General features: G+C 34.3%; 1 protein-coding gene and 1 pseudogene across 1 annotated transcript; both read right to left on the bottom strand.

Annotated features, from left to right (window-relative positions):
* Positions 1 to 4,245: 4,245 nt before the first annotated feature.
* Positions 4,246 to 6,531, bottom strand: LOC125827144 (subtilisin-like protease). The gene has a single exon (XM_049506504.1). The coding sequence runs from the start codon at positions 6,529 to 6,531 to the stop codon at positions 4,291 to 4,293; it is 2,241 nt and encodes a 746-aa protein (XP_049362461.1). The 3' UTR covers positions 4,246 to 4,290.
* A 2,478-nt stretch (positions 6,532 to 9,009) lies between these two features.
* LOC125827152 (subtilisin-like protease) lies at positions 9,010 to 18,050 on the bottom strand (annotated as a pseudogene).
* Positions 18,051 to 27,948: the final 9,898 nt, after the last annotated feature.

Raw genomic sequence — 27,948 nt, 5'->3', positions numbered from 1 at the left:
CCCAGGACTAGTAAGTTAAAAAGAAGGATAAACTACCTTATTAGACATACATCACTACTATATATACTAATATTATCTTTACTTTTAAACAATTACATATATTACCACTTTTAGTATTTTATACCATATATTAATATATTATTTAAAAATACAATTAGATACCCACATCCCTTAAAACTATTATTGATTAATTATTTGCTTAAATAACTCTTTCACTCCAAATCAACCACTATCTCTTAATTTTCTCCTCCCATGTTTATCACTCAATTATGTCTCCTCCTTTTTTATTCAAGAATTTCACCTTACAATTTTATTTCAATAATAGTTAATCTACTCTCTTCTTCTCAAGATCGATATCATCACCACAAATTCTCCTGAACCCAAATATTATTTTATATTGTTCATTTATCACGAGTTCCAATCACATTAACTGCTACAGAGAAAACTTTCAATTCATAGTGGGTCTTGATTGTTTGTCTCCAAAAAAAATGGATCTTAGTTTTGATTATGTTATGCCACAGCGCAAAAGGATCAAATGGAATATTGTAGAGAGTTTTTGTTTGCTGGTGTTCTTCTAAGACTTTCTTTGGTTACTGTGATATAGATGTGGTAGTACCAATATTAATAGCCCTTGAAACATGTGTATCCAATAAGTAGTAATCTTAATTCAGATCTGAGTTGTATTTTTAGTAATGGGGTATCTGAACATGTATATGAATCCACTATTAAATTTCGGATACATGATTTTTTACAACACAATGATATTAATGATACGACATATACTCTACAATCGTGATTTGTTCATAGATTCATGTGTGTCAACTACATTTCATATTTAGATACACATAATTAAATGTACATGCTTATTATATATTCGAGATACATGTTTTTGGAGTATGAAATTTGGATACACATAATTAGATGTATACACTTCTTCTTTTTGTATATTCCATATTAAGATACACATAATTAGATGTATATCTTTACTATGTATTCGAGATACATGTTTTTGAATATAACATATGCAATTGATACTTGATACATCAAATTCATACTAGATACATATAAAAGATACATGAAATTAATATTAGTTATATATATAAATAGATACATCAAATTCATACTAGATACATATAAAAGATACATGAAATTAATATTAGTTATATATATAAATAGATACATAAAATTAATACTAGATACGTATAACAAATACATGAAATTAATGTACTTGTATGACACTCATGTATCTAAATGTTTAGTTTGTTGGATACATCATATATTGATAATAGATACATCAAATTAATGAATTTATTATTTTAAGAGTAATAATTTGAAATTAATCAAATTACATTACCAAGATATACATGTTTTTATCTTATATTAATAATATTAATGAATTTACTATTTCAAAGAATAATAAAATAAAATTAATTATCTATGTATTTTGAAAATCCTCAATTACTCCTCTAATTAAGGAAATAAGTTACAACCAATTAATTTAAATAAATAAATTTTGTATCTCAATTTTAAAATTCGACAGATACGTGTATCTCATGGATTCAGACTCATATATCCTAATCATGAAATATGATAGAGGAAGTAATATTTAAAACTATTGGGAATCTTAGTTATTAAGATCTAAACTAGTGGGATTTATGTGATTTGCCCTAAAAAGAAAGTACTATGTAACTTAAACAATAATGTCATTAGCTTTTCGCCCAAATTTGAAAAATACATCTACATTCCCTTCCCCCTATATAATCCCTCTTAACTAATGCTGAGATAGTGAAATGGAATTACAATAAAGTTTAAAGAATCCCAACAGGACTGAATGCTTATTACTTCTATTATAAAATATGATAACTTCTAAGTTTTATAAGTTTTGAGTTTTGTCACTATTGACAAAATCAAACATTAACACTTAATTTGACCTTTTGTTTTTAATGAGAAAAAAGCATGCGTAGTGCCTCCTTAACTCCGGATCTAGAGCTCTTATATGGGCTGACCAACCCTATCTGGGCTAACCCATCCAGACTTTGAAATTTGACGGGCCAAGCCAGGCTGACTTAATTTTTTGTGGGCTAGAAAACGGTCAGCCCAATCCACAAGTACGTGGGCTACGGGTTGTGTTGGGTCATCCCACTTTTTTTTTTTTAAAATAATATATTTTTATAATTTTTTAAATTAACCAGTAATTTAAAAATATTATCATAAATATCGACAAAAAAATATTACATGGTGTTAGTGTTACTAATTGTTAATCAAATCCACAAATAAAATTATCAATTATCATAAATATCGAAAAGAAAATATTACATGGTGTTAGTGTTACTAATTGTTAATCAAATCCACAAATAAAATTATCTTTGTAATATTTTTAAGTTTGATTTCAAGTAAAAAGTATAAATAGCTAAATAGAAATATTAACCTAATTATTTCTAATGATTATAATAAAACACAAAAATATGACAATATTTCATAGGCTACGACCTACGTAGTGATTCCCTAGAAATTTTAGGGAATTTTTATTTTATGCAGTACATATTTTATAAACATAATATGTACTTATTTTAATATTTAAAAATTAAAATAGATTTTGAGTTTGGACTCTTGTTATTTTTAAGAATACTTTATTTTTATTTATTTTTAATTAATTTTTATTTGGCCCGAAGGCGGACCCCACCTATATTTCTCAGGGCAAATTACAGAAATCACATACTTTTAAGGCAAAATTACAATTTATCCCTTAAAAGTTTATAATTACAGAAATCCCTCAAACGGATACAATAATATAAGCGCTGATACATTAATCTAATGCGCGAGATATATTAATCATTAAGTAAGATACATTACATTTTATACATGATACACTAATCTGATGCGCGAGATACACTAATCTGATGCGCGAAAATAAGGGATTTTGGAGATTTGTAAAACTTATAGGGGATAATGGTAATAAGTAAACTAAAAGGTGGGATTTCTATAATTTTTCCTATTTCTCATGCCTCGCAAATGAACAGAGTTATTCAGGGCGGGCTAAAAAGCTCTTTCTTAAATGGGCTCCAAACATCTTAGCCCAGCCCTATCAAATCAAGGGTTAGGCAAGACCTGCCCAACAGAACTAGCCCACATTAATGGCTCTAGACCAGATTGTTGAATCCTTGAACTAGTTTTATGCTTGTCAAAATTAGCCCTGAACTGTGTGAAATAGACCATTTATACCCTCCATTATACTTTAGAATTAAAAATGTCCCTGTCATTATCCCAAGAGACCACAAATACCCTCAAAAGTTAACAACCCAAATTTTTAGTGATGTGGGACTAATCCCTCCAACTAAGTATTGCCAACTAGGATTCACTATGAGAAAAGGATCTTTAGCGGCAACAAAAGTCGCCACAAAATTTCAAAATATCGCCACTAAAGGTTTTCAATAATTATGCAAAAACCAAAAGTCGTCGCTAAAGGTCCAGTTTCTGGTAGTGAATCTTAGTTGGCAACGCTTAGCTGGAGGGATTAGTTCCACGTGGCTTATAAATCATCATTTTAAAGGGTAATGAATTCAATGTTAAGAACTCTAATGATTGAATTCATTAAGTTAAAATTTTGGATTTGCGTTTGGGTCACTGTATCATCTATCTGGTGTACATTATTTATATTCTTGAAAAGTCATAACCTCATCTGCAACTATAAATTTACTAAGCATGAGAAAGAGACCTTACACCAGACTTCTTCAAGATAGGATGATCAAGATGAAGACACTTTTGAATTATTTTTAAAATCGCTATATGCATCATTCTTTTTCATTAATAGAGTCAATACTTAATAATTTTAGTGCCCTGAGAATATTCATAATTAGAGGGTTGAAGAAATATAATTATGTCAATCACACAATTATAATGTTCTAAATTTACAACTGAAATTTCAGGACATTATCTTGGAGTTTTACGAATGGAATTTGAAAGTTCATGACGATAGCTATTTTTCGTACGAATGCTAACTGGTTTTCTCAACTCTTATGCTAGCTTTGTAAGCAGCATATATGATTGGAGTCTGGAGATAACAGACATTTTTGAACTCTTTTTTTTTTTTAAAAATGGAACATATATAAAGTAAAGGAAACGATCAACGAAAAACTGACTTCTATCAAAGAGGATATGCTTTTATATTCTTCAATCAGCTATGAACAAACAGCGAAACACTTTATTTAATAATGAAAAAGTAACATAAAGTATACAGTAAAAACAATAAAATGTTTGAATACTTTATGCACTTATAGCCAATTTTTTTCACTAGACCAACACAACTGCAATTGGACTTCTCGCTGAGTGCCTAGTAGAAGTCCATTTCAAGAATCCCTCAACAAGCACAACTTTTGAACTGCTGGTTGTCTTGGAAAATGTCACTTGGTATGTTAACTTCTGGTTCAACTCGGAGAAATTTAGCTCTGTAGGTTCAACTTCTATGGCAACTCCTATTGGTGAAGCTATCTCCACTTTGTAAGATGATGCAACATCACCAACATTGGTCACAGTTCTTGTATATGTCTGAGGAGTTGATCCAAGTCCAAATATGGAAAACGAAGGATAGTTTAATTGTGCTTCAGGGATACTTTTTACTTCCAAGCAATTTACCTTGCGTCGTAACAGGCTACCTACCTGTGCATTTGTGTACCTCAAACCACATAAATAAGGTAAATAGTCCTCGGAGGGGGTATCATAAACTAGTCCTGGATCATTTGCCCTTGATGGATTAACGTGTCCTGCACCAATTGCAAAGATGTCTGCAGGAAGTAACCTTTCATCTAGTATTGGACTACTGGCAAGGTTTAACGTGTAAGCGGTTGTCATGATTGCAGACTTAATAGCAGAAGGAGACCAATTAGGATGTGTACTCTTCAGCAGAGCTGCTACGCCACTAAGGTGAGGGCAAGACATTGAGGTGCCTGATATAATATTAAATGTGGATTTGGTGTTTTTGTTGTCATCCACGGAGGTAGGCCAAGCAGCAAGGATATTAACACCAGGACCGATTATGTCAGGTTTCAAGATGCCAGGACTAGGTTTATTTGGTCCGCGAGAAGAAAATGAAGCAACTATGGGAGCATTTTTATCTCCAATTATTGTTCCTTGGAATGTGATTGTAGCAATAGGGTTTGATATTGAGTTCGTATAAGCAAGAATTCTGATTCCATCTGCAGCTGAAACCTCCAATGCTGGAAGAACATGAGCATCAGCTGATTTAGTGACACCATCTTGTGGCAGGTTGATGGCAATCATGCCAACACCTCCAGCATCCTTCACAGCTTGTCCTTTATCAACATTTGAAACGACACCTGGATAACATATGACTATCTTTCCTTTTATTGCAGGGTCAGTGAGTGACCCTGGTTTGCAATAAGGGGTTTTAGATGGATCACCTTTACTTTTTGCAGCATCATATAGAGTGTAGAATGTTGAGTTGGAAATCTGTGGACGATAAGCAGATTCCCCTTCAAATTCCTCTGTATTTCCAAGTGTAACAGTAACTTTTATCTTTCTATCAGTAGTGCTGGCGCCTACCGTAAGAATCCAAGGGGCTGTGTTTCCTGCTGAGAAACTGGATGGACCACTATTTCCAGCAGAGCAACTTACAAGAATCCCTCTTTCTGTTGCACTGTACGCCCCGAGAGCAATATTGTCACTATGGAAAGGGACGGGACCTCCACCAAGGGACATTGAAAGAATATCTACTCCATCATCTATAGCTGAATCCATGGCAGCTAAAATATCACTGTCAGAACACTTGCCATCGGAACCACATACCTTATATATGGCTATATGGGCAAGAGGGGCAACACCAACAGCAGTCCCATTAGCATTCCCAAATACATTAGCACCTTTCACAAAGGCTCCTGCAGCTGTGCTTGCTGTGTGTGTACCATGTCCATTACCATCTATCGGGGAACCATTGCCAAGTTGGTAAGACCTCGCTCCAATGAGCTTTTTGTTACACTTGTTCGTAAAATTGGACTCACAAACTCCTTTCCACTTAGCAGGTGGGGGAGGCATCCCAATGTCGCTAAATGAAGGATGATCAGGAAGAATTCCAGTATCTAGAACTCCTATGATCACGCCTTTCCCATAATTCGAGTCTTTCCAGAACCCCATGTTCTGTTGCAACCCCATGAAATTTACACTATGTGTGGTGTGTAAATTAAGAAACTGCTGGGGGCGTGCAGAAACAAATCCTTCCATTTTTTCCATTTCCTTTATATCTTCTTGTGATAACTTAGCTGCAAAGCCCGTTAGGACATTTCGATAGGAATATATCAAATGTGGTGCCTCACGAGAACTATCCGAGGTTGTTGTAGGCAAGAAAGAAAGATACCAGCTTTCTAAATCTTGGTATTTGGCAGTCCTTTCCCCATCAGGGAACTGACAGTGAACAATATAGATTTGTGAATTGTTCTGTTTTGTTGCATTAGTGGTAAATGATATGAGCACACAAATCAGCCCAATTACAGTAAGAATTGAACTGTATTGAGCCATCATAACTTTAGTACTGAAGAAAGAGATGTTATTTGGTGTGTGTTTTTTGAATTTTTATTGAGGGTATATATACACATTGGAAGTATATTTTTTTATTTGCAAGTAAGAAGTTAGTTTTAGAAATGTGAAATAGTCATGTCTGAAGATTCTTGGATTTAATAGAAAATAGAAAGTGAACTGGTCATCTATACGCTAAAATGATTTTATTCTACTTAACTTCTATTTGTTAATGAAGTTGGCATAGCAACATCATATAGATGAAGTCATCAATCTGAAATATACTTAAGTAATGTTCGAGTCAACTTGAACACACCTTAACTAATACATGAGGCGTCTTGTTCATCTCGCAAGTACTCACTCCATCCCAAAATAAATGTTTCCTTAGGAATTCAAGACAAAAATTAGCTTGTTTTTCAGCCAAACCTTTATATTGATAGTGTTCAATTTTAAAGAGAAGTATATAAGAAGAGTAGTTTAGTAAACTACACATTATGTTTGTTGATTTCTTAATGAGTGTGATTTTTGTTAAGGTGACACTTATTTGGGATGGAGGAAATATATGTTACAATATTGTAGTTGTGCTCATAGAGGTTAGAGCTAACGAACTCATACACCTAGTGTAGTAGCTGAATTTTTAACATGATATCTCTAGATGGTTACTCCGGTGGGTGATGGCTCGATCATTAGGTTATCCTCGTGGGGACTGAAAAAAGTCTTAGAAATATACCTAATCACTTGAGAGTTTGGAACCCGAGGATAATCACAACCTCTGCCACAGCCTCTGCCCTTCGGGTGTGCACTTTGTGCGGCCTGAGAGCTGGAGTTGACTAGACCACAATCGCCACATGCTACCTTCTAATAAGTTTGGATGCCACAATCGAATTTTGACCTAGTATCTTGTGAAATTAGTTGAGGTGCAACAAGTTAACTCAGACACCACAACTATAATATTAATAATAAAAAGTACAATGTAACTTAAAATAATGTCATTAGCTTTTTCCCCAAAATTGTAAAATACATGTACATTCCCCTATTGGATCCTTCTTAACTAACGGTGAGATAGTGAAAGGGAATTTCAATAAAATTTAAAGAATCCCAATAGGCTGATGTAACTATAATAAAATATGATAACTTCTAAGTTTTATACGTTTTAAGCTTTTCCAATATTTTGACAAAATCAAGCATTACCACTTAATTTGACTTTTTGTTTTTAATGAGAGACATTATAAATCGTAATTTTAAAATTGTAGTGAACTCAACGTTAAGAACTTTAAAGATCGAATTCATTAAGTTAAAATTTTGGATTCTGTTTAGGTGACTGTATAATCTATCTAGTATACACTATTTATATTTTCAAAAAGTCACAACTTAAAAAATAAATAAATTATTTAAGAGTAAACTATTAAATTACTAAGCATGAGAAAGAGACCTTACACCTGACCTCTTTAATATAGGATGATCAAGATGTAGACACTTCAAAATTATTTTTAAAATTACTATAGCTTAAAACTTCATGGACCATCTCTTTTCAGATACCAAAAGACAATAATACTTTTGTACGTATTCTCTTGAATTTTGAAATATTCAATGAGATTATGAGTTATGTATTACTATAGCTTAAAACTTCATGGACTATCTCTTTTCATATACAAAAAGACAATATATTCTCTTTAATTTTGAAATATTCAATTATTTTATTAGTTATTTATTACATTCTTTTCTTTATTTTTATTACTTTTAATTTATTTTTTTCCCACCAAATTGAATCAGTCAGGCAAATTATTTGATTTTTCTCTTTTATACTTATTCTGTATCTTCTATGAAACATGTGAACATAATATATAAATAGTAATTTGTTAATCTTCTTCTGCAAAATCATCTGCAGAACATCGTCCCTGTAATTCCCCATTCTGTTCCGGAAATTCACCACTTGTTACTGTAGAAAGAATCATGCCTTGCCATATTACTTATAGCAGCTAAGAGAAAAAAGAACAGAGGTATAACTAACATAATATCTAACTCGGTAACAAAGAAGTGCCTCAGACAATTTGCCCATTGGAAGATGTCACGATTAAGATTTTAAGTCATGATTAAAGGGTGCCTTATTATATAGTTTTTTCCAGATTTGAATAATAAATGAAATTCTCACTTTGTTGAAAAATAATGCAATCAAAGGAAAAAAAATTGTGTTTAATCGTCATTGACTTCCAACTCCAATTAGCTACCCAGTTAGATAATTGAGTTACTGAATTTCTCTTAAAAATGCTATCAGTTTTCTCAACTCTCTTTTTCTGAAATAAGAAAAGAAAGAAATATATAAAAAGTAGAAGAAATGATGGAAGGAAAACCAATGCTTTTTTATTGCTGTGAACAAACATTGAAACAATATTTCATAATGATAAGTTTAATTAAAGACCAGTGAAAATCAAAATAGTGGTAAAAAAATGAAAAAGTAACATAAAGTATATAGTGAAAACAAACAGCATTTTCACTATAATCAAATGTATGACTACTTTCTGCACTTATGTAGCCAATGCAAACACAACTGCAATTGGACTTCTCACAGAGTGCCTGTTAGAATTCCACTTCAAGAATCCCTCAACAACCCCAGACTTTGAGCTGTTGGTTGTCTTGGAAAATGTCACTTGGTATGTTAACTTCTGGTTCAGCATTGAGAAATTTAGTTTGGAGGGCTTAACTTTCATGACAACGCCTTTTGGTGAAGCTATCCTCACCTTGTAAGATGATTTGGCGTCACCAACGTTGGTCACAGTTCTGGTGTACGTCTGAGGAGTTGATCCAAGTCCGGATATGGAAAATGAAGGATAGTTTAATTGTGCTTCAGGGATACTTTCAACATCTGAGCAATTCACCTTGCGTTTTAACAGTTTACCTACCTGTGGATTTGTGTAATTCAAACCACAAAAATAACGTACATAGTCCTCGAATGGTGTATCATAAACTAGTCCTGGATCATTTGCCCTAGATGGATTAACATGTCCTGCACCGATTGCATAGATGTCAGCAGAAAGGAGCCTTTCGTCTAGTATTGGACTATTGGCAAGGTTTAACGTGTCAGCGGTTGTCATGATTGCAGACTTAATAGCAGCAGGAGACCAATCAGGATGTGTGCTTTTTAGCAGAGCTGCTACGCCACTAAGGTGAGGGCAAGACATTGAGGTGCCTGATAAAATATTGAATCTGGATTTGGTGTTTCTGTTGTCATCCACAGAGATAGGCCAAGCAGCAAGGATATTAACACCAGGACCGATTATGTCAGGTTTCAAGATGCCAGGACTAGCTTCACTTGGTCTGCAAGAAGAAAATGCAGCTACTATGGGAGCATTTTTATCTCCAATTACTGTTCCTTGGAATGTGATTGTAGCGACAGGGTTCGATGTTGAGTTCATATAAGAAAGGATTTTTGTTCCATCTGCAGCTGAAACATCCATTGCTGGAGTGGCACCGTAACTTGGCTGGTTGATGATAATCATGCCAACACCTCCAGCATCCTTCACAGCTTGTCCTTTATCAATATTGGAAACGACATCATCTTGTAGACATAATACTATCTTTCCTCTTATAGCAGGGTCAGTGAGTGACCCTGGTTTGCAATAAGGAGTTTCGCTTGCATTTTTTGCAGCATCAAATCGAGTGAAGAATGTTGAGTTTGAAAACATTGGACGATAAGCAGATTCTCCTTCGTATTTCTCTCTATTTCCAAGCTTAGCAGTAGCTTTTATCTTTCTATCAAGTGTGCTGGCACCTACTGTAAGGATCCACGGGGCTGTATTTCCTACCGAGTCAGTAGAAGGACCATCATTGCCTGCAGAACAACTTACAAGAATGCCTCTTTCTGTTGCACTGTACGCCCAGAGAGCATTATTGTCATCATAGAAGGGCTCGGAGATCTGTTATTAATCTGTGTATAAAAAATCAGAATTATTGATTTTAATAAACTTTGCAGAAACACGAAGTAACCAAAGTTTAATAAACCAGTAAGAATAGATGAACAGAAATTAATTGACAAAACTAAAATCTGTAATAAACGTACCACAATCTGGAAAAAACAGAATCAGAAAAAGATCAAGCCCACTGAATGCACAGTGTCCCCTTAAGGAAATTATTCCCCTCTAGTATCCGAGGTTTGATTTGGAATATGTCCTCCCAGGATAGAATGATCTCAATCACCAGTGTATTGATACCCAAAACGCTGGTGTCAGCGAACCACTCAACAGCAGTAAAGTACACGAAGAAATTTTGTGCAGAAGAAGAAGAAGAAATCAGAAAAATTCGTGAGGAATAAATCTGAAGAATCAATGTATTTATAGGCAAGAGGAACTGGTTCCGAAAGGTTGCAATCCTTTCAGAATCCACACGACCATTCATGAAAGTTGCAACTTTTCAAACGGTCATGGCTGTTTCTGAAAGTTGCAATCTTTTAGAACAGTCACTGCGGGAAATTTAAATAAAACGGGAAAGATTTAAATTAAACGGGTCGCGCATGGATCCGAGTCGGGTCGGGTCAATTAACTAATTAATTGAATCGGTTAATTAACTAATTAAAACGTTGGCCATTTAATTTAATTTAATTAATTAAATAATTAATTAACTAAAATAATTAAAACAAACTTTGTCCAAAAAATAATCTCTCGATCAATCATTTTTCCAAATCCAAATCCAAAGCCGAGCGACGACGACGACGGCGCGAGGGGGGTCCCTCTTTCCAACCCTTTTAACAATTAATAGGAGTGTTTCTATATTTAAACTCTCCTATTTTTCGTTCCACCACCGATGAGGGACAAATGTCTTTTCAATAAAGCATAAGAGGACTTTTCAAGTTCTCAACTTTCCAAGTTCCCAACTTTTTCCAAGTTCCCAACTTTTTCCAAGTTCCTCTTTCATCTTCCCTCAATTTCCCATTAACTCTTGCTACATACCCAACAATCCCCCACATTAATGGGGAATGATTATAACATAAGGAATGCACGGACGAGTGTGTACTTTACAAGCAAGAATCAATTGCATCTGGATAAGTAGGTTTCCCCTTGGACTTTCCGTAGTGAACATATGTCGGATATACTCGGTCAATCGGTAGATGCGATATCTTTGAACCGTCGAGCTTTGGTGTATACCTAGACAACCATATGTCACACAATTAACCCTTTACTGTTTATGGTTCTTACGGTTGTGTTCGTTTCAGCCATGAACACCTCCTGGTTTCATGAGTGTATAAAGAATAGGCTTTTGACATAAAATTCTTTTTGAAGCGGCTTACACTTCACACTCACATAGGTGATTTCTAACCGTGTCATCTCGTAGATACACTATTTGGTCAAATCTGCCAAACTTAGCAAATCATTAAAAACTTTAAGCTTTATTAACTCATTAACAAGCCTTAAAGTCTTAACCTTGTTCCTGAACATTGTCTTCATCATGAGAATGGATTGAGTTGATTGACAATGTCGAACCGTCAGTCAAAACTTTGTTTTTCTCCTTGAATCTAGCTCTTGGGATCTCCAGTCTGCTAGATAGAGTTACCGCCCTGCTGACTTGTCCTAAGCCGTAAACCCATTCCCTTAGATGATCTTTCAACTGCCTCTCTCACTAGGCCTTTCGTTAGTGGATCTGACACATTATCGCTTGACTTCACATAGTCAATTGTGATAATTCCACTAGAGAGGAGTTATCTTACGGTATTATGTCTCCATCGTATATGACGAGACTTCCCGTTGTACATAACGCTCTCTGCCCTACCTATTGCTGCTTGACTATCACAATGTATGCAAATAGGTCCCACAGGTTTGGGCCAGAATGGAATATCCTCTAAGAAATTCCGGAGCCATTCAACTTCTTCACCGGCCTTATCTAAGGCAATGAATTCAGATTCCATTGTGGAGCGAGCGATACATGCCTGTTTGGATGATTTCCAAGAGACTGCTCCTCTACCAAGTGTAAACACATAACCACTTGTGGATTTTACTTCATTTGACTCGGTGATCCAATTTGCATCACTATATCCTTCAATCATGGCAGGATATTTATTATAATGCAAAGCATAGTGTTGTGTATGCTTCAAATAACCCAACACACGTTTCATTGCCATCCAGTGAGTTTGATTCGGATTACTAGTGAACCGACTCAGTTTGCTAATAGCACATGCTATATCTGGTCGCGTACAATTCATAATATACATCAAACTTCCCAACACTCTGGCATATTCCAATTGAGAGTCACTTTCACCTACATTCTTTTGAAATGTAAAGCTTAAGTCAATTGGAGTTTTGACAACATTGAAATTCAAGTACTTGAACTTATCCAATACTTTTTTAATATAATGAGATTGAGATAATGCTAGTCCCTGAGGAGTTTTGAGAATCCTGATCCCTAAGATCAAATCAGCAACTCCTAAGTCCTTCATATCAAACTTGCTGGACAACATGCGCTTAGTAGCATTTATATTGTCAATATCTTTACTCATTATTAACATGTCATCAACATACAAACAAACAATGACTTCATGATTCGGAACATTTTTAATGTAAACACACTTATCACATTCGTTAATCTTGAATCCATTTGTCAACATTGTTTGATCAAATTTAGCATGCCATTGTTTGGGTGCTTGCTTGAGTCCATAAAGCGACTTCACAAGTCTGCACACTTTCTCTTCTTTACCAGGAACCACAAACCCTTCAGGTTGTTCCATGTAAATTTCTTCCTCCAACTCTCCATTTAAGAAGGCTGTTTTTACATCCATTTGATGGATTTTAAGATCATGCACTACCGCTAGTGTTATTAACATTCTAATTGATGTTATCCTTGTTACTGGAGAGTATGTATCAAAGTAGTCCAGACCTTCCTTTTGTCTATATCCTTTGACTACAAGTCTAGCCTTATATTTGTCAATAGTCTTATCGGCTTTCATTTTTCTTTTAAAGATCCACTTTGATCCTAAAGGTTTATTTCCTGGAGGAAGATCAGCCAATTCCCAAGTATGATTACTTAAAATTGATTCGATCTCACTATTGACAGCTTCTTTCCAATAGATTGACTCAGATGACGACATAGCTGCTTTAAATGTTGGAGGCTCATTTTCAAGCAAAAATGCCACAAATCTGGTTCGAAAGAAGTGGATTTCCGTTGGCGAGTACTATGCCTAGGATCTTCATTAGGTTATGCATTTTCCTTTGATTCTTCCCGTGGTCGTTTAGATCTTTCACTTGTCGACTCACATTCAGTTTTATACGGATAAATGTGTTCAAAGAACTCAGCGTTATCTGACTCAATTACCGTATTCACATGAATTTCAAGATTATCAGATTTGTGAACCAAAAAACGGCAGGCCTTACTGTTCACAACATATCCAATAAATACACAATCCACTGTTTTGGGTCCAATTTTCACCCTCTTGGGTAAAGGAACTTCTACCTTGGCAAGACACCCCCACACTTTGAAATATTTCAAGTTGGGTTTCCTTCCTTTCCATAACTCATATGGAAATGATTGCGTTTTGCTACGGGGTACCCTATTGAGTATCTTGTTAGCCGTAAGGATGGCTTCTCCCCATAGATTTCTTGGTGAACCAGAACTGATTATTAAGGCATTCATCATTTCCTTTAATGTTCTGTTCTTCCGTTCAGCCAAACCATTTGACTGTGGTGTATAGGGTGCAGTAGTTTGATGGATAATACCATATTCCAAACATATCTCAACAAAAGGAGATTCGTATTCTCCACCCCTATCACTTCGAATCATTTTTATCTTTAGATTCAATTGATTTTCCACTTCATTTTTGTATTGCTTAAATGCATCAATTGCTTCATCCTTACTATTAAGCAAATATACATAACAAAATCGAGTGCAATCGTCAATAAAAGTTATAAAATACTTTTTCCCACCACGAGATGGTGTCGACTTCATATCGCATATATCTGTGTGAATTAAGTCTAAAGGTTTTGAATTTCTTTCAACAGACTTATAAGGATGTTTAACAAACTTACTTTCTACACAAATTTCGCATTTTGATTTATCGCATTTAAAATCAGGCAATACTTCTAAAGTAACCAATTTCCGCAAGGCTTTGTAATTTACATGTCCCAAACGGGCATGCCATAAATCATTTGACTCCAATAAGTAAACAGAAGCAGAATTCTTATTAATACTGTCAACAACCATTACATTCAGTTTGAAAAGGCCCTCAGTGAGGTAGCCTTTTCCTAAGAACATCTCATTCTTACTTATTACAGCTTTGTCACTAACTAGGACACACTTGAACCCGTTTTTAACGAGCAGTGCAGCAGAAACTAAATTCTTCCTAATAGTAGGAACGTGCAGAACGTTGTTCAGAGTCAACACCTTGCCGAATGTCATCTTCAACATTACTTTCCCAATTCCTGCAATTCTTGCTGTTGCTGTGTTTCCCATGAACAAATCTTCATCAACCTCAGCAGGAGTGTATGTTGCAAAGGCTTCTTTCGCAGAGCAAATATGTCGAGTGGCACCTGAGTCGAGAAACCACTCATTGGGATTTCCAACTAAGTTGCACTCTGAGATCATTGCACACAGGTCATCTGCATCTTCCATCTCTTCCACGATGTTTGCTTCACTTTTTCCTTTGCCTTTGTCTTTGTCTTTGTCCTTTCTTGGAGCACGACAGTCAGAAGACTTGTGACCAGCCTTACCACAATTGTAACAGTTGCCCTTGAACTTTTTCTTGGCCTGTTCTGACTTTTGTCCGTTGGACTTCTTTCTCTTCTTGTCTTTGGTAGGAGCTTCTTCAACAATATTAACTCCAATTACTGTTGAACTCTTACGAGACTTCTTTTCGGCGGTTTTGTTATCTTCCTCAATCTTGAGCCGAATCACAAGATCTTCAAGCTTCATTTCTTTACGTTTGTGCTTTAAATAATTCTTGAAGTCATTCCACGAAGGAGGTAACTTCTCAATCATTGCAGCCACTTGAAACGCTTCATTTACTACCATATCTTCAGCAATCAGATCATGGAAAATAAGTTGAAGTTCCTGCACTTGTGATCCAACAGTTTTACTATCTGACATTTTATAGTCTAAAAACTTTGCGACCACAAACTTTTTCAAGCATCCATCTTCTGTCTTATATTTCTTCTCAAGTGCATCCCACAATTCTTTTGAAGTTGTCATTGCACTATAGACATTATATAAGTCATCTTCTAACGCACTCAAAATGTAGCCCTTACATAGGAAGTCTGCCTGTTTTCATGCTTCAATAATCATGAATTTTTCTCTGTCTGGCATTTCAGCAGAAGGCACTGGAGTTACTTCATTGGTAAATTTCTGCAGACCAAGAGTGGTAAGCCAGAAAAATACCCGTTGCTGCCATCCTTTGAAATTCACACCAGAGAATTTTCTCGGTTTCTCTGCTGGTGGTACAGCAGTTCGGGTTGGTGCAGCAACAGCCACTGTAACATTGTCATTAGCCATTTCAGAATCTGTAACAAACAGAAATTGATACAAATGACTGAGTAAGCAATAACTTAAGTTGCAAACTTAACAGGAGTATAAAACCACGAAGGTTTTTCTCTCCACCAGAAACACATATTAAAAAGTATAAATAATTTCCTTAAGATTGTTATTAATCTGTGTATAAAAAATCAGAATTACTGATTTTAATAAACTTTGCAGAAACACGAAGTAACCAAAGTTTAATAAACCAGTAAGAATAGATGAACAGAAATTAATTGACAAAACTAAAATCTGTAATAAACTTACCACAATCTGGAAAAAACAGAATCAGAAAAAGATCAAGCCCACTGAATGCACAGTGTCCCCTTAAGGAAATTATTCCCCTCTAGTATCCGAGGTTTGATTTGGAATATGTCCTCCCAGGATAGAATGATTTCAATCACCAGTGTATTGATACCCAAAACACTGGTGTCAGCGAACCACTCAACAGCAGTAAAGTACACGAAGAAATTTTGTGCAGAAGAAGAAGAAGAAATCAGAAAAATTCGTGAGGAATAAATCTGAAGAATCAATGTATTTATAGGCAAGAGGAACTGGTTCCGAAAGGTTGCAATCCTTTCAGAATCCACACGACCATTCATGAAAGTTGCAACTTTTCAAACGGTCATGGCTGTTTCTGAAAGTTGCAATCTTTCAGAACAGTCACTGCGGGAAATTTAAATAAAACGGGAAGGATTTAAATTAAACGGGTCGCGCATGGATCCGAGTCGGGTCGGGTCAATTAACTAATTAATTGAATCGGTTAATTAACTAATTAAAACGTTGGCCATTTAATTTAATTTAATTAATTAAATAATTAATTAACTAAAATAATTAAAACAAACTTTGTCCAAAAAATAATCTCTCGATCGATCATTTTTCCAAATCCAAATCCGAATTCGAAGCCGAAGCCGAATCCGAAGCCGAATCCGAATCCGAAGCCGAGCCGAGCGAGCGACGACGACGACGACGGCGCGAGGGGGGTCCCTCTTTCCAACCCTTTTAACAATTAATAGGAGTGTTTCTATATTTAAACTCTCCTATTTTTCGTTCCACCACCGATGAAGGACAAATGTCTTTTCAATAAAGCATAAGAGGACTTTTCAAGTTCTCAACTTTTCAAGTTCCCAACTTTTTCCAAGTTCCTCTTTCATCTTCCCTCAATTTCCCATTAACTCTTGCTACATACCCAACAAGATCCACCCAGGTATATTGAAAGAATATCTACTCCATCATCTATAGCTGAATCTATGGCAGCTAAAATATCACTGTCAGAACACTTGCCATTAGAATTGCAAACCTTATGTATGGCTAGGTGGGCAAGAGGGGCAACACCAACAGCAGTTCCATTAGCATTCCCAAATACATTAGCACCTTTCGCAAAGGCTCCCGCAGCTGTGCCCGATGTGTGTGTACCATGTCCATTATCATCTATGAAGGAACCATTGGCAAGTTGGTAAGACCTCGCTCCAATGAGCTTGTTGTTACACTTGGTTTTGAAATTGGACTCACAAACTCCTTTCCACTTAGCAGGCGGAGGAGGCATCCCAACGTCGCTAAACAAAGGATGGTCAGGATGAATTCCAGTGTCTATAACTCCGATGATCATGCCTTTCCCATAGTTTGAATCCTCCCACAAGCCCATGTTCTGTTGCAAACCAAGAAAGCTTGGAGTATGAGTAGTATGCTAGGTGAAAATCCTCTGTTTCTGAGCAGAGACAAAGCCATGTTTCTTCTCCATTTCCTTCACTTGTGCTGCAGTTAATCTTGCTGAAAATCCTTTCATCACATTGTGATATGAATAGATCATTCTAGCAGGCTCTTCATTTCCACTTGAGCTGATTGTTGTAGTTTTAGGCAAAAAAGAAAGATAATAGTTGTCTAAATCTGTTACCGATGATTGAGTAGAAATTACACTTTCAGGAGATTCAACATTGACTATATAAGTCTCGAGATCATTCTGAATAGTAGGCCATGGGAAAGAACAAAAGACGAAAACAAGAAAGATTTTCAAGAATCCCATGGCTGCTAATACAAGAACTGATAATGTTTTTAGAAAGTGTATTTGATGAATTTCTCTGCTTTGAAGCTACTCTCTATTTATAGTGTTTTGTTATTGACCTATTCAATTTCTAGAAAAATTATTGTGGAAAAAAGACCATGTGGATAAGAAAATAAAGGTTAGTAGTGTGAATGAGACTAGCTAAATTGAACTATATTCTATAGTTTTATTTTCTTAAAGACATCCACTATATTATATTTAACTGCTAAATAATCAATTTGTAATAAAAAAAAAGTTGCAGTTCGATCTGCTTGTTGAGTGTAGTTGTTTTCAAAAACATGCAGCTATTTTGGATCCTTCTTCGAAGAATTAATCTAAATAAACATCCATCCAACGACTTAAACTAAAATTAGTAGACGGATATATAATATATTAGAGTACTAGTCTTCTTTAATTTCTTTTCTTCCCTAAAAGGGAAAAGATTCAAATCTGTCATCGAGCTTTAAGAAAAGGCTCATATATGACATCTGTTAAAAATAATTTATTTTCTTTCCTAAAAGGGAAAAGTCTCAAATATGTTGTCGAGCTTTAAGAAAAGGCTTATATATGATATCTGTTAAAAGTTTGGCTTATCTATGTCATTTACGATTGAGAAAAGGCTCATCCATGCACTTCAATATGATAAAAACATTAGAAAAATGACTAATTCAATCAAAGTGGACCAAGGTAAAAGTTGGTACTTTTTAAAGCGAGAACCATCCGAGAAATAAAACGGAAGACTATCTAATTAGATAAATATTTCTATCATATTTGCTAATTCTCTTTATAGTTTGAAGTAATTATATATTGTTTCACTAATTAATACTTTCTTACCAGATTTTAGGTCAGATACACTTATCTATATACATGTATTTTTGCTACCAAATACACAAAAATAGTGAGAAACGCGAGCGAAAGAAGGAGAGAGGTGACTAAGATCCCCAGATATATGTGAATCATTGTTAAGAATTCATCACCAACTTAATTATTCACTTAAGATAAGTCAAGAAAAATCTAGAATATTCCGGAGTCATAGAAAATTGAAGGAAGATCTCTAGAATGAGTATTCTAGAGAGAATAGTCTAGAAATGTTCTAGATAGGCTAGTTCTAGAATTAAGTATTTGAAGGAATATTCTAGAATAGAGTAGAAAAATATGCTTAGCTAGATATTTCCATCACCTCCTATAAATAGAGGTGGTTCATTTGATTTGTATGCAACCAAGCAAGAAACAAAGTAACAAACCAAGTAAGAAAGTAAGAGAGCAAACAAGAGTGAGTGCTCAAGTAAAGAGTGTTGCTGAAGCAAGCAACAAGTGTGATCAAGATTGTAAGACCAAAGTGGGTTCTTACTTTGATATAACAAAATTCAAATTGTGAGAAATCGATTGTGCTCCGTCTCCCCCAAACAACAATTTTCAACAAGTGGTATCAGAGCCTGGTGGATAAGATCGAGATAGTAACTCAAAGAAGATCTTACAAGCTATTGTTGGAGGCTACAAGTCGCGAGGCACTTATTAATGGCATATTTAAAAAGCACTCTCAATAGCGTTGAGAAGCTCAACGCAAGCAACTACGGATCATGGATCATAAAAATGCAATATTACTTTCTTGGCCAAGAATTATGGGATATCATTGGTGGATCATACACTACACCACCAACAGATGTTGAAGCAACAAAAAGGTGGAAGGTCAAAGCTGGAAGGGCCATGTTTGTTCTCTCTGTAACAATTGAGGATGAGTTCTTGCAACGAATTAAAAATGCCAAGACACTAAAAGAAGCTTGGGACACCTTGGCAACGATTTTTACAAAAAAGAATGATGCGAGATTACAAAGGCTTGAAAATGAGCTTTTGTCGATCTCTCAACGGAATATGACAATCAACCAATTATACTTCTCAAAGGTAAAATATTTATCTGATGAAATATCAAAATTAGATCCTGAGAATGCTATCATAGAGACAAGAATGAGAAGAATCATTGTTCATGGTCTAAGGTCGGAGTACAAAGGCATAATTACAGCCACACAGGGGTGGGTCACAAAACCAACTTATCTGAGTTGGAAAATCTGTTGGCAAATGAAAAAGAATTGGAGAAGTCATTATCAAGTCTCACTATAAAGACGAAGATAAGACGCTCTTCACCAAAAGACAAGACTATAAAAAAAAAAAAGCAGAGAAAAGCTCATGGCCAGGGGAAGACCAAAAGAATCAACATCAAAGAAGTCAATGACCAAATAAGCAGGCGAAAGGCTTTAACAACCGACAAATGGAGAAGTGTTACAATTGTGGAATGAAAGGACACTACGCCAAAGACTACTGATACAAGAAAGCTAAAGGTAATGTAGCTATTTCTACTCAAAACAAGAAAGATGAAGAAGAAGTTTGGGATTTTGAGACCGCTTATGCAGTTGAAGAAACTAATCAACAAGAGGAGCTTGTCACCTGTCACTCTAACAAAGAATAGGAGATTACACTTGCAACTGTAAGTGAGAAATCGATCGATTATGAACATGATTGGATCGTTGATTCGGGATGTTCCAATCACATGATCGGTGATGAGAAAATTTTTATTAACATGAGCGAATATAAAGGCGGTCGAGTAGTGGTGACTGCAAATAATTCAAAAATACCAATAACTCATATTGGCAAGACAGTGTTCCATGCCTCATCACAGCTCAAGACAAGTGGAACTTCAAAATGTCTACCATGTTTCAGGTATGAAGAAAAACTTATTATCTGTATCGCAACTAACAGATTCTGGTAACTATGTCTTGTTTGGACCAAATAATGTAAAAGTATATCGAAACTTAAAAGTTACAAGCACACCAATAATGGAAGGGAGAAGGTTAGAATCAGTATACATCATGCCAACCAAGACAATTTATATGGTACTTGATGAAGCACCAATATGCTGGTACAACTATGTCTCCTTGCCAGCTTCAAGGAAATTGGAGCAAGAGCTACAATATAAACTTGAAGAAGATGGACAAAGAAGTGAGGCTAAACATGAACAAGAGGTATGTGAAAAAAATAACTCACATACGGAGGAGATATTTTCAAAAGGAGAAAATAAGAATTCATGGAAAACAAGAGTACATGAAACTCTAAAACTGTTGCAAGAAAAAGTCCATGAAGCTCTACAATCTCAACTAAGAAGGAAGACACGATTCAAATGTTCAAATGCCAAGTATATAGATGCAACATTAGCAGAGATGGTTAACAATAAAGATGCTACTACCTTTGAAAAAGCTTTAAAGAGTAGGTATCGGAATAATCCAATAAAGGAGGAGATTCTCAAAAGGCATGGACGTCATGATGCTTACAGAGCAAGAATCGCTCACAACGGACGCAAAGGAAAAATTAAGTTGGTGTTGAGGAGGAGTGTTAAGAATTCATCACCAACTTAATTATTTACTTAGGATAAGTCAAGAAAAATCTAGAATATTCCGGAGTTATAGAGAATTGAAGGAAGATCTCTAGAATGAGTATTCTAGAGAGAATAGTCTAGAAATGTTCTAGATAGATTAGTTCTAGAATTAAGTAGTTGAAGGAATATTCTAGAATAGAGTAGAAAAATATGCTTAGCTAGATTGTTCCATCACCTCCTATAAATAGAGGTGGTTCATTTGAGTTGTATGCAACCAAGCAAGAAACAAAGTAACAAACCAAGTAAGAAAGTAAGAGAGCAAACAAGAGTGAGTGCTCAAGTAAAAGAGTGTTGCTGAAGCAAGCAACAAGTGTGATCAAGATTGTAAAGCCGAAGCGGGTTCTTACTTTGATATAATAAAATTCAAGTTGTGAGAAATCAATTGTTCCCCGTCTCCCCCAAACAACAATTTTCAACAATCATCCCCATATACATTATGAGAATCACACTAAATACATGTATACCAGATACATGGAGAGAGGCGAGCGAGAGAGGAGAGTGGCAGGTAAAATAGGAGAGAGGCGAGTGAGATAGTCAGATACATGTCAATCCATTTAAGTACAATGTATCTAGAACAAATTACACTTACTTCTGACTTCATGTATCATTTGAACTTTTAAACTATTATTATCATAATAATTACTCGCCAAATTGGCATATTATAATGGAAAAATGCATAAGTACCTCCAACCTATACCCGAAATTCCAGAGACACATTTATATTATACTAAGGTCCTATTACCCCCCCCCCCCGAACTTATTTTATAAATAATTTTCTACCCCTTTTCTGCCTATGTGGCACTATCAACCAGATAGCTTGAAAAATTGTCAACATGCACTGGCCCTAGAAGATAGTGCCACGTAGGCCGAAAAGGGGTAGAAAATTATTTATAAAAGAAATTTGGGGGTAATAAGACCTTAGTATAATATAAATGTGTCTCTGAGATTTAGGGCATAGGTTGGGGGTACTTGTGCATTTTCCCTATTCTAATCATCAAACTCATTTACCTAACACATATTGACCCAGGACTTAATATCCCAACACGACTTAACTTTTATTAATTTTTGTGCTGTGTTTTTATATGTGGAAATCCATATTTATCTATTTATATTCCTTTGAACAGCGTAAAAGGATGAATTACTGCAGAAATTCCTAGAAAAATTGGCACCAGATTTTCAGTCCACTTGATTCCACAAAGGACCAACATGGGCTGCTTGAAAAATATATTGTTAAATCAACTTAATAGACATCCATCCAAGGAATTAAACTAAAATTAGTGGACGGATATATAATATATGTATTTAATTCATGAATAATAAGTGTATAATCAATATATAATCTATGTATATCAAAAAGGGAAAGTAAACAATGAATTCAATCGATTATTGTGTAATTATCTTTTTTTGTTTGTTTTTTCTTTCTCTTAGGGCACGATACGTATAGAATTTTTCACTATCGTAAAGTGTTGAGTCCCTATATCATAATCAAATCTTTTTTTTTATTTGCAAAAGATATACAATTCAATAAGAGCTAGGCAACAACAAAACCGTTTGGAATGTTTAGAGAAGATTTGAGTTGGTTGAGATTCAAGAAAACACATTGTTGAGGAAGATGAACGAATGCAATGTATAAATACTATATAAACAGAGTATATGAATATAAATAAATATATATATATATATATATATATATATATATATATATATATATATATATATACACATACACACACACATCTATGATACATAGTTATACATCATAAATACATAATTATACATTATTTATACAATACTGATATATTACATATATATACCACAACCATTTTAGTTGGATTTTTTTTTTTTTGGGTTTTAGCAATGTGTGAATGGGAAATAAGAATGAATGAGAAATTGGAAAATGTGGGGGAACCAATTTGGAGGAAAAATGAAAAGTCATTTCAAATGGAAAGTCTTTGAAGATGAAAAGTCATTTCTCCCATATTGGTAAGTGTTGACACCAAATTTTGTCCCTCATTTCTTCTAATTTATTTTGTTGAACTTCTAAATTGCTAATAAATCGAATACTTTATAATTCACTATTATTTTCCATTTATCACTATTGCTATCATAATATGTTATTTTAACTTTATTATTTTTATGATTATCATCTTTTTATTATCATTTCCACTATTTCAAAATTATATTTTTTATTATCAACATTACTATTCTTACTTTATTGTCGTCTTCTTTAAAATAGATTGTGGTTACTTTATTTTAAATTTCTTATCTGCTAGACTTTTTACTTAATATATATTTTATACTAGTTAGTAAATTAGAAGCTCAAATGAATTAATTCAAAGAAGAAAAAAGGCCCAAAGTGTTCAACTATTTCAGCCAATTTGGCTATATATCCAAAATGCAGCCCATTCATTCTAGCCCACGTTGGCCCATTTCCAGCCCAAACACAGCAGCCCACTTAAAACTAATTAGACACCATTCTTTAACCTAGATTCATCAACGTTGTCCCTCTCTTCTCCCGATCATTTCTACTTCCAGATAAAACTCCATCAATCTTTAATCATAAAAGATTTGTCACTCCATTTTGGTGTAACTTCACCTCTTTCTCCTAAAAGATGTGTACCGTTGCTTTCCCCTCCCTCATTCTCATCTCTCCTCTTAATTTGGTCAACACAAAAGGCCAAAAAACTTTTGGATTTTTGATTCTTTGTGGCAGAGATGACAGATTCACAACAACTCTATTTGATCAATATTCAAAATTCAAATCCAAAAAACCCGCCCAAATACAAAGCTTTGAACTTTAAAATTTTTCTATAAAGTTTCTCATTTTTATGGAGTTCAGGGGGATGACTTTAAAAATTCACTCAACTAACTTGAACAATCACAAGAACAACTACATTTTGATATCATCATCTACAACTCTAGTCTCTATTTGCTCGATTTTGTCGGAGGAACGAGAGGAGATCCTTGCCGACGACCCTTGTTCACTGCCCCATAAACGGTAACCTCAACTTTTCTTCCTTTATTTTCTTAATTTAAGTTTTTAATCTGTTTAAAACTCATGTTAGAATTTATTGATGTATGGAAACTGTGAAGGTTACAGTAGTCCGTTTGCTTTGTTTAAATTTTATAAATAATACATAAGTTCATGTTTCTCTGTAATAGCTCTAGTTTGAAAGTTTAGTATTAATTTTAGATATACTATTATGGATCATGCGTACTTAAGCTATTATTGCAGCGCATACTTATTTTTAATCATAAAAAAAGGGGAGTTCTAAACTCTTGAATATTCGTTGAAATCTGTCTGCTAAAGGGTTGTTCTTGTCAATTTATTTGTTTTGTTTAATATTGTGTATGTGATTAGATACCGTATCTAAGCTAGTTAATTAGTTCAATATCTCTGTTTTGGCTAAGTTTTTTGGTTTAAATGTGATTATATTGAATATTGATTCTTGAAAAGTTTGCAGTCGTTTAGTTAAAGTCATCTCTTCATTTCATCATATAACAACCGATCTTTAGTATAGAAAGAAAGTAAATGGCTGCTTTGTTAACAATTTGATGTCTCTTTTTTTTTTAAAGTCAATTTCGAATTAGTAAATGATTTGGTGCATCTTTAAATACATTTAGCTATGGATGGTACAAAGTTGTTTTGTTTCATGCTATCAAAAGTGTAATGTTGTGTGTTGTTGTAACTTTGTTCGCTTATTTTGTTATAAATATTTGTTGGGAATTAAATCACTTTGTTTAATTTTTTATTTCCTTTTCTTTTTACATGTACACTTTGGGAGCATGAATGGAATGTTCATAAACACTTTCGCTTGTCACAAGAGTCTTGCTTTGAGACTCGATACCCGCTGCTAGATCTAAAACTCGTGTCTATCTTCCTTCCAGCCTTTCGGTCTCTTTCAAATACATACAAACAAAGAATGGGAGGGAAGCTGTGGACATTTTCTTGCTTCTGTGATGCTTAATTGTTTTCACATGCCTTACCTATTTTATTTTATTTTTAACTAGAGTTCAATTACTTGATTTATTTGTGAATATGAGCATTTATGTGCATTTGACTAGGATTGAACCCTCTGTATTGATTTTGAGTAGCACTTTTTGCTTAAAACAAATTTACTAGTTAATAATACTAATAGAAGTAGTTATTTAAAAAAAACAGCCTTTTGGAGTATATAAAACCTCTCTTACCTCATAATTTTAAAATCAGATTTTTCTTATATAAGTTTATATATGGTGATTCTTTCCACCAACTTTGAAGTTTTGTCAGTTCGGCTTTAAAAGAAAAAGGGTTTATTCTTGCAAAACAACTCCTTTTCTTAAAACAAGAATCACGTTAGCTTTCAAAACCTTCACTTCAAATTTATTTTCACAAGTTAGATTTCATGTGGAACAATAATTCCAAAATTGATTATTGTACACTTAGCATTTCAACTTGATTTTACTTTTTTACACTTAGCCTAATTAATTATTTAAGTTCGGCCGGTTAACCATTTTTAATGGATCTTAAAGGATGCCTAACCCCTTCCTTTTAGATTAGTTGAACCCTTACCTAGAATCTTAAGTTTAGTTGACATTAAAATGAAGTTAACTTTAGAAAATAATTTTAATCAATTTAGGTGTCCTAATTCATCGTAATAATTAGGTGTCGACTTCTTGACTTAGTTAATAACTTTGGAATCACCAAAATGTTGTACACTATTTTGACCCGATTAAAATGGGGTATAACAGGTAGAAGAAAGGAAAAATATTGTCCTTATATCAGGAAACACTTCCTTTAGATCTTAAAGGGTTAAGAAGAAGGTGTATCCTCGTGTTGTCGTCACTCGCTCAGCTTTGGCTTTGGCAAATGATTTGATTGATAATATTTTTACGCAAAAATTATTTAATCAATCTCATTAACTAATTTCCTATATTCTCTTAAAAATTAATTCAGAATGCTAATTAATTTCGCGCAATAGAATTATTTGAATAATTCGTGCGTAACGGTAAAGTCGTTCTGAAGGGATTTATTCCTTTCGAATAGACATTATTTTTCCCAAAAGACACAACATTCTGGAAAGACATGTCTGAACAAATGCATTCACAACAGTGTCCGAACAGACGCATTCCTTGCTGCAATTGGCTATAATTAGAGAGGTTTTTCTCATTTTTCAAACACTAAAATTTTTTCTCTCTGCATACATTTTCTTACAAATCAAAATTGTCGATCGACTGAGTCTGTGTGTTCTCTCATTGCTGTTCTTGAATTCGCTGAAATTATTGAAGTTTGAGGAACTACTATATCTCTAATAGTTAATCCGTTTTATCTTGGGAGGAATTAATCTACAATCTCGAGTACTTGAGGGGATTAAATTTCTTAAGGAAACACAGTGGGTTCTATGAATTCAGATTATTATTTTCTATCTCTTTCATCTTTTCCTGTTTAAGTTTTTGCTAACCTGAATACATGAGATAACATTTTTGTCAGATGTAAATTTACATAAGAAGCCCCTCCTCCTCATGAGCTATTTTGAGGCCGAGTATTAAGAATGAGCATCTCTTTATATGAATTTGAACAATCCTTACTCTATTAACTATTTGTAAGGGTTTAGGTAGGGCAAATTCATTTCTTATTATATTAGAGTCATATTCGTCCTAATTCTTGATTCATTCCATTTCACTGGACATGCCGAAAGGGGCTAATTAAGAATGAGAATATCTCTTTATACGGATTTGAACAATCCTTACTCTATTAACTAGTTGTAAGGGTTTAGGTAGGGCAAAATTCATTTCTTATTATAATAATGCCACCAATACATAATTGGCCACGCACAAATAGCAACAATGCTTTCCATAATTCTTGTTTTTTTGTGAAAATTATAACAAAACTAAAGTTGGTTAGTTTAATTTCTTTGCAAGATAAGCATGTACCATGGATGATATACATTGGTCCCCTTCAATTGTAGAATTTGGACTTGGTCTTTTGACATGTATAGTTGGCTATAGATTTCTCGATTGGCCACTATATGTTAAAAAATAGAAGTTCATTCGAATTAATTACAACGTAACGTTTTTTCCAGAAAATTCATAGGAAATGTCTAGTATTTTTCTTGTCTTATTAATAAGTTTAGCATTAATGTCACAATTACTTTTTGAAGTCACCAAAGACTAAGACTATTTTTGAAGTCACTGTCAAGATTCTGGATCAAAGGATGCTTTATTATATAGGTGACAACAAATTTCCCAAATTTAAGTATGTGGTGCTGTGTTTCTATATGTGGAAATCCATATTTATATATTTATATTCCTTTGAACCGCGTATAAGGATGAATTACTGCAGAAATTCCTAGAAAAATTGGCACTTGATTTTCAGTCCACTTGATTCCTTGTGGGGGCACAAAGGACCAACATGGGCTGCTTGAAAAATATATTGCTAAATCAACTTAACAGACATCCATCCAAGGACTTAGATTAAAATTAGTGGACG

This window comes from Solanum verrucosum, unplaced genomic scaffold, assembly GCF_900185275.1.
Source record: "Solanum verrucosum unplaced genomic scaffold, falcon-dt-bn FXZP01000060.1, whole genome shotgun sequence".
In the NCBI taxonomy this organism is placed as follows: Eukaryota; Viridiplantae; Streptophyta; class Magnoliopsida; order Solanales; family Solanaceae; genus Solanum; species Solanum verrucosum.
This window is presented reverse-complemented; position numbering and strand designations above follow the sequence as displayed.

Bases quoted from the DNA above. Each gene is read 5' to 3' on its own strand.
- LOC125827144 (XM_049506504.1), bottom strand. From the start codon at position 6,531: ATGATGGCTCAATACAGTTCAATTCTTACTGTAATTGGGCTGATTTGT.